This window comes from Suricata suricatta, chromosome 7 (assembly GCF_006229205.1).
Source record: "Suricata suricatta isolate VVHF042 chromosome 7, meerkat_22Aug2017_6uvM2_HiC, whole genome shotgun sequence".
NCBI lineage: Eukaryota > Metazoa > Chordata > Mammalia > Carnivora > Herpestidae > Suricata > Suricata suricatta.
Window position 1 is genome coordinate 72,375,884 of NC_043706.1, and position 8,412 is coordinate 72,384,295.

Sequence of the window (8,412 nt, forward strand, 5' to 3'; positions counted from 1 at the left end):
TGGATTATCTAAATTTATTTTCAGCTAACCTTTTCAAGAGCTCTAGTCCTTTCCTGCATTTTGAAATCATAGGGCAGAAAAGAATTTCAGAACATTTTCCTTATGCCTCAAGGCTATAATTTTCGCAGACAGCAAGTTGGCCTTCATTCAGAATAATCCAGAAGAGAGAATTCCATAGTAACCATCTGTATCTTGATATGATAAAAAGGAATCCCTTAAAATATTTTTGAATCTTAAATTGGTATCGCTCCTACTCCAGTTTAAGCTCTTCTAGTTCTGTGAAGGGGATAAGCAGGAGAGCATCCTCTTTACATACCCCCAAAACTCTTATCTGTGTGGCTGTGCACTTTTTCCACTGAGCACCCAAAAGTTACGGCCGAGGGACCAGTGTGTGAGTAAATACAAAATGCATGAGAAGTTTACACCCTTTATATAAGGATCACAGTTCTTTATCACCTACTAGTAGACGCCTGTAGAAGGCATGCCAGTGACTACGCTTTTTTTCTTTTAAACATCTCAGGAAAGGAAAATTATAATTTTTTTCAAGTGAGAGCAACAACAGTATTAATTTATAGATCTTAACAGTTTTATTCCAGTGACTGACTTGTTGGAAATAGAAGCAGAGGAGACAAGTTTTTATTATTAATTTCACCACGCAGTTGCTATCTTTTATCCAGTTGGATGTAATTGGAAATGTCTTAAGATAGTAGTTCTGCAGCTGCTTTTGGGGCTCCTTCGATGATCAGCTGAAACATTATGGATCTTTTCAGAAAAATGCACTTATGAATTCACATACATTTTTAATGTGATTTCATAGATGCCAGCATATGAACTTTGTTCTTCCAAGCACAGTTTTTATTTTTAACCAATATGGCTTCTTTGTAAATACTTCATCAAGTAGTTTTGCACACTTACCTCAAGCCAAGCCTGGGTATAGTATTAAATAAGGCAGACAAGGCCTTATGGAGCAGTGGACAAATTTGACATTCTGGAATTATCTAAAACTATCCTAAATTTTAAATGCTAGTGACAAAGAAAATATTTGGGGAAGCTGTTCTGTACAGAGCAGATTGGATTGCTGCTACAACCACCTGGGGACCTCAAAGGTAAGAAATAGAACACAATTCTGTAGGGTTTTTAAATATAAAATCAGAATATTAGACTCGAGATGATACAGTTTTGCCACCTTGTTCCACAGATGGACAAATAAGACCGAGGGGCTGGGATCTAGGTGAGGGTCCGGACTGGGTCTCTGAGCCCTGGCAGGCCCTCGGAGTTGGCCTGCGCTGCTCTGTGCCAGTCATTTTGCGGGCCCCTTACCTGAGCTGTCACATAGCGACGTGAGGACAGCTGCACCGGCCACGTCTTGTCTCTGTTCTGACATTTGGTTCCCTGGGCTCCCTCACAAGGAAACTGTTCACTTCTACTTGTCTTGAGGTTTACGTTTGATTTATTTCTGCTGGTCTTGAGAAAACATCTCAGTTATTCACTAGGAAATACAGAAAATCATTTGATCTGATGGTGCTAAAAATGATTGAGAATGAATTGTATTTGCTACATTGGCGAGCAGGGCAGGTACAACACAACATTTTTAATTTACTGTGATTCTTTGCCAGCAGTTCACTTAACAGATCACAGAGCTGTGGGAAGAAATGGTTGGTGGTTACATTGTGAGACTTGGTTTGACGTTTTCTCTCTCATTTCAGTTCGGTACCCATTAGTTTTCTTTCATGAGTTTCATTTTTTAGTATCTGAATGCCTGCTGTCTGTTGGCCACTAGGGATGCAGTGAGAACCAAAGCAGACGTGGTCCTTGCTCTCATGGAGCTTACGGTCTAGCGGGGAAAGTAGACGTGGGATCACCACATACTTACGGGCTGAAGTAAGGGCTAGGAAGACAAGGGAAAGGAAAGCATTCCTACAGCACATATAAAGAGCACTGGCAGGCTACTGGAAATGATGCTTGAGCTAAGAACTGATGAGTGGGGCTCAGTAGAAGCATTACAGAAAGAGAATGGGCAGCACGTGAAGACTGAGCCAAGTATACACACAGTTAGGAGCTAGGACTTGGTGAGGATGTGCTTAGGGGAGGTGAAGCAGAGAAAGGTTTCTGGATGAATCCCAATCTCCTGGCTTTTGCAACCAAGTGGACCATGGCTTCCTTCACAAAGATAGCATCAGGTGTGGGATAGGGGGCTCCTAAGTTAATGTTGAAGCAGTTGAGACAGCAAGAAATAAATCCAGTAGGCTCTTGGGTCTGGAACTTGGAGAGGTTTGGGTCAGAGATTAAAATCCACATGCCAATTGTAATTGCTCTGTTTTGTGATTTATACAAGCAGATTATTAATAGAAATGTGGAGTTCTTTGAGATCCCTTGGAACTCTTTCTAGTGAGTTGAGTAAATAACACCAGGTTACTCTTATTATTCATAGCAAAAGCTAATCCTGAGTAAATACAGGTTTACCTGTATGTTTTTATTAAACTTTTGCTTACCTATATGTTTTTCTAGCAAGTGTATCAATTTACATACTTCATACATTACAATTTAGGTATTCAGTTGTCCTCCAGGGGAAAAAAAGGAAATGTTTTCACGAACTTAAAACATGTTAATAATATATTCAAAATAATAGACTTTTAAAAATGTTTCTTTCCTCTAGATTTGATGTTGAATTTGTGCTCTCAGCGCCCACTTCTGAATGGAATGGCAAACGGGGACATATTTCACCAGCTCTTCTTTCTGAATTTTTGAAAAGAAGTTCAGACAATTCCAAAGTCCTCATCTGCATTTGTGGGCCAACCCCATTTACAGAACAAGGAATACGGTGAGTAGCACTGTGGTATGGAAAAGAATACCCAACACTGAAATGAAAATCTTCCATAGGAAGCAATTGACTTAGATTTCTGTTCCTCCCATTGTTACAAACCTGCACTGCAATAGTCGGTTACAGCCTTCATGCAGGTGAGAGGTTGGACACCAGGATTATGCATAGAGTTAGATGTGGATGACGGTCATTGCTGATGACTGGCAGTGTGGATACATGGTGCCATGTTCTTTCCTTGGACACTGGATTCACCTTCTCCTTCCACCAAAGCTTTATATTATATAGTAATTAAAAAGCATTGTTCATCTCATTTCTTCATTCTCTGCAGTTAGGCAAAAGCTAGTAAATAATGCAGTGATTGGAAGTCAGATGACAGGACAAAAGGAGAGACTAGAACATACATAAGCTAAGACTCAGAGTTGGCCCTAGATAATGAAACATCAATGGTAGTGTGCTTCTTACTCAAAGTTCACCTGGCTCTGATTTAAATATAAAATGACAGTTTAAAATATTTCTTTAAACATAGGCACTGTTAGGTGTGTAGATGATTTTAAAATATGACTGCCTCGGGGCGCCTGGGTGGTCCAGTCGGTTAAGCGTCCTACTTCAGCTCAGATCATGGTCTCACGGTTTATGAGTTTGAGCCCCACACTGGGCTCTGTGCTGACAGCTCAGAGCCTAGAGCCTGCTTTGGATTCTCTCTCTCTCTCTCTCTCTCTCTCTCTCTCTCTCTCTCTCTCTTTCTCTCTCTCTCTCTCTCTCTCTCTCTCTCTCCCCCCCCCCGCCCCCATCCCCTGCTTGTGCTGTCTCTTTATCTCAAAGATAAATAAATATTTTTAAAATAATGAAATGAAATAAAATATGACTGCCTCAACTACCCTGTTTTTCCTTGTTGAGATCTGACTAAAGCTCACATTTTCTTGTTACTTTTTTATCTCACTATTTTAAATTTTAATTAAGAAAAAGATTGACCTCAGTAAATGCATTGAGAAATGTTTCTATGTTGAATTTTTTTTAATGGTTTTTATTTATTTTTGAGAGACAGCATGAGAGGGGAGGATTAGAGAGAGAGGGAGACACAGAATCCAAAGCAGGCTCCAGGCTTTGAGCTTGCTGTCAGCACAGATCCCCACACAGGGCTCGAACCCACGAACCGTGAGATCATGACCTGAGCCAAAGCCGGAAGCTGGACGCTTAACCAACTGAGCCACCCAGGTGCCCCTCTATGTTGAATTTTAAAAAGTACTTTAATTAAATTGTACTTATGGATTGTAATACCTTCAGAAAAGATGTTTTGTGTGTGTTTAAGCACTCTCAGCTTCAAATTTTTAAAACAATTACTGTTTAAACTTCTAATCTTTCAAAGCTAAACAAAACTATTTAATTTGTAGTGAAGACTAACAATATGAAGTAAAATAATTTTTCAGAAAGAATAAGGCTAAGGACTACATTCTTCTATTTTAGATGTATCTTAATGCATACTTCATAATAGACTGCAGTTTAATAATCCTTTTAAATCATGCGAATCTAAACTCTTCAGCATTGGAAGAGACTGTCTTTAAGGCCATTTAGCTCAATTAACTGACCAAGGAAGAATCTCTTGTACAGCCTCCTATTAGAAGGGTATTGTTTTCTCCCATGAAAGATGGGCTGTTTGCGGGCTCTTCATTTTTGTACCCTCCAAGACTTAACTCACTTCCTGGCATTCCGGAACCTCAGTCTCTATGTAATTGAATAGAAGATAGCCAAGATCCTAGTACTTCTGCATTTTTAAAATTGAATGTAATTCCTGCAGCTTTATTTTCTCAGTGCTGCCTCAGAACGCATCTTTCTATGCCGCACTAGCTGGCTTGCCAGGAATTTCTCAGGAGGATTCCTGGCCATGTGTGGAACCCTGCCTTTGCTCACAATGGAACGTGCCTCCCAGAATTGCCTTGCAAGAGCTTAGTTCAAATCAGTGCAGACATACTTTGTTTTATTTCTCGCCCCTGATTGTGCTTCACACGCACTGCATTTTTGTTACATACTGAGGATTGTGGCAACGGACCTGCATCAAGCAAGTCCTTTGGCCTTATGTGTGTTCCGGTAATCTGTGATCAGTGATTACAACTTGCCAAGAGCTCAGATGATGGTTAGCATTTTTTTTTTTGCATTTGCATATTTTTTAGTTAAGGTATGTATGTTGTTTTTTTAGACATAACGCTGTTGCACACTGGCCAGACCATAGTGTAAATAGAACTCCCTGTGCACTGGAAAACAGAATATTCATGTGACTTGCCCTGTTGCGATATTTACTTCATGGCGGTGGTCTGCAAGCCGAATCCACAGTTCCCTGGATGTGCCTGTCTTTGCAGTTCATAGCCTCTGCCCTGCGACTTGTAATTTAGGACTTCTGTTGCTTTGATTTCTTTGTCTTGATCATCTTAATGAATGTAGTATATCTCTTACTTGACATTTACGTGGGTCTCTTATGAGATCATAGGTTTCGCTGTCCTGAAAAATGACTCTTTTGGGGGTGATACCCACTCCTTCAGGCCCTCCAAAATGAATCTCATATCTGCTACATAAGTAAAACCATTTCAACCCTACTCTTCATATTTGGTGAAAATTTGTTAACTTTGTATGATATGATAAAAGGGAGACTCAGAAACTGATTTTATTGTGATACAGATAAAGAGCAAGATGATCACTTGTGCAGTTCATCTGCCAAATCCCCGCTGTGTTCGTGACACCGATGAATAAAATAGGCTCAGCTTTCAGGGCTCACATGGTCTTGTGGTGGAAACATGCATAAATTGATAACTAAAATTTGACTCCGAATATCATAAACACTCTTCCTGGAGGTGAAAACCAAGTGTTAGGGAAATTGAAGAAGAGGCAAGTTACACCTTGGGGGGTGTGTACTGGAGAGAGAGGAGCTGCATGGTCAGAAAGACCTGCTGTTTGAGTGATGGCCAGAATGTTTCCAGTCAGAGCAAGTGGGGAAGGGTCGGATGGGCAGAGCAGCAAGCAGATGCATAAAGGGGCAGGTATGCGGAAGACTGGCCTGGTGTGGCCAGGCAGGGACAGCAAGTGTGGCTGGACAGGTAGGTGAGTTCCGACAGTGAGATGCTTGACCTGTGCACAGAGTCAGCCGCACGACTCCGGTGCACACCCTCACTTTGTCTGAATACGTATGTCCGCCTGAAGCTGCTAATTTGAGTTTGAATCCCAGCTCTGCCACTTGTAACCACCTGTAGTCACTAGGCATGCGTCCTGGAGCCAATGACGTAACCTTTCTAAGCTTTAGTGCACCCACCTGTACGAGGGAATAAATTATAATACTTAGGAATGTGAAGTGATTAGCACAGTGACTATATATATAGCAAGTACTAAATAAATGTTTTTATTTTACACATTTTTCTTCTTTTTTATTGAAGTATAATTAACATACAGTGTTATATTAGTTTCTGGCATACACTATGATTCAACATTTCTGTGCATTACTCAGTGCTCACCAATTCCACCCACCCACCACCCACCCCACTCCCCTCTGGTAGCCATCAGTTTGTTCTCTATATTTAGGAGTCTATTTTGTTTGTTTGTTTGTATGTCTTTTTATCTTTGTTTTGTTTCATGAATTTCACATCTGAAATCATATGGTATTTGTCTTTCTCTGTTTTCAGCAGCATTTTAAACAGAGCCTATTTCTAAGATTTCAGTGTCTATAGAGTTTTCCAAATTGAATTAGACGTTAGCAGCATTTCTGCTTGTCTTATTCAGTTTGGGAGAATAAGGATAGAGTGCTGGGGGGATCAACTCCTTACTTTGAAAACTGGTGAATAAAGGCGGGGGGACATGCATTTATTCTGCCTTTTCTGTGAGCTGTAACTTGGACAGCTACACAGTAAATCAGCAGGTGTTTGTTTTTCGCTATAGAATTCCTCAGCTGATGAATGAAGAAAGAGTTATAGGAGTGTCACCAACCTCAGTCCCTCATGAACCAATGGGTGTATATGTAGATCACCAAGAGTTGTTAGCATCCAAAAAGAGAGGCAGCCAGGTATTCTGTGCCTCCTGATGGAAGAACACTACCAAGGATGTTGGTGGGAAGTAAGAGACCTAGGAACGTATTACTGTACACCACAGAGATGCCCAAAATGAAGACTCTGAGTGGCCCAGCACATAAAAATCTGGTTTTGTCAACAAAGAAATTACAAGACAAGGTGAGGGGGAAGAGATCTTATAGGTCAAAAGATACCTAAAAGACATCAGCTGATCACACTGAGTAGACTTTAGTTGACAGTAAACAAACTTTAAAATTATGGCATTTATGAGACCGTTGAAAATTTGAACACTGACTAGATATTTGAAGACAAAGTGCATACTACAGGGGGGAAATGAAAAAATACATGGTTGTGATGCTCAACTTTGATCTTCCTTACTTTTGAACACTTTGCCAAAGAATCATGTACTTTTTATTTGTTTTCCAGGTTGCTGCATGACAGGAACTTTTCCAAAGAGGAGATCCACAGTTTTACAGCATAATGCAGAGCTGTCATTGTCCTTTATTCAACTGTTTTGTCTAAATTTGTGATTACCTAGGATTTTTTTAGAGAACATTTTTGTACATACTAACTAAAAGGTTAACTAGAATCCAGGTTTCAGCTTCCTCAATGAAATCAAATGTTCCTTCAGTAGAGGCAACTCGTTGACTTTATTTTGTACCATAACTTATTTTGCTATTGGTATCTGACCTGGAATCACTCATGGCAACAAGTATATCCAGGTGTCTTTTGTGATGAGTCACAGACTTCCTTACCATTTAAAGTGTATCACTGTACTACAGTAAGCTCTGGTGTTTTATGACATGATAAAGTAAATGATCATTTTGATCATGTTTCTATGCTGTAAAATGTCTTATTAGCAATACAGATTAAATTTTACATTGCACTGTTAACTCAGGAAATGACCATTTATGTCCTTGTTATTAACTATTAAAACATGGTATGTTTTAACTTATAAGTGATCCAAACGTGTGTGTGTGTGTGTGTGTGTGTGTGTGGCATTGATACAGAGTAGAATAAAAGTATACTTAAGTACTTCTTAGTTCTTGTGGTAGAAATGTGTTTGAACTCAACAATATTGGATGGGTGTCTAAGGGGAATTTAAAAAGGCAGCAGTAAAAGATTCTGGAGACATTTCATATCTGCAACTTTGGATTAAATGTGTCAGAGTCTAAGAGAATCTTAACAACTATTTTGATTCTTAGCCAAAATTAGAGGCATCAGGAAATATAATGAAAGTGTAGCATCTGGTCCCAGGGCCTAAACTAATCCTTTGGCGCTCTGGAATGGGTTAAATTTTAATTCTTTTTGAGCCCATCTAGAAGAACACCGTGTCCTAAATGTTAACCTTGCCTGGCTGCTTCCCCCACAGCTGGTCGTTCAGCGGGGAGCCCGCATGAGCTCTGGTGTGTGGGCGATTCATTCTTTCCTCCAGCTGCTGTGTGCCGCCTTCAGATACTTTCACAGATTGGGATTCAGCAGAGGGTATCAAGAAAAGTCACTATGAGCTTTTCCTGAGGAAACTGTTGAATGCATGGGTGGCTA

General features: G+C 40.0%; 1 protein-coding gene across 4 annotated transcripts in view; it reads left to right on the forward strand.

Annotated features, from left to right (window-relative positions):
• Nucleotides 1-7,822, forward strand: part of LOC115295602 (cytochrome b5 reductase 4) — a 92,855-nt gene extending 85,033 nt beyond the window's left edge. For all 4 annotated transcript variants that reach the window (XM_029943645.1, XM_029943643.1, XM_029943644.1 and 1 more), the window contains 2 exons: nucleotides 2,657-2,821; nucleotides 7,294-7,822. In XM_029943645.1, coding sequence (XP_029799505.1) covers nucleotides 2,657-2,821; nucleotides 7,294-7,348 — 220 coding nt within the window. In that variant the 3' untranslated portion in view covers nucleotides 7,349-7,822. The remainder of the gene's footprint in view (nucleotides 1-2,656; nucleotides 2,822-7,293) is intronic.
• The last annotated feature ends 590 nt before the right edge of the window (nucleotides 7,823-8,412 follow it).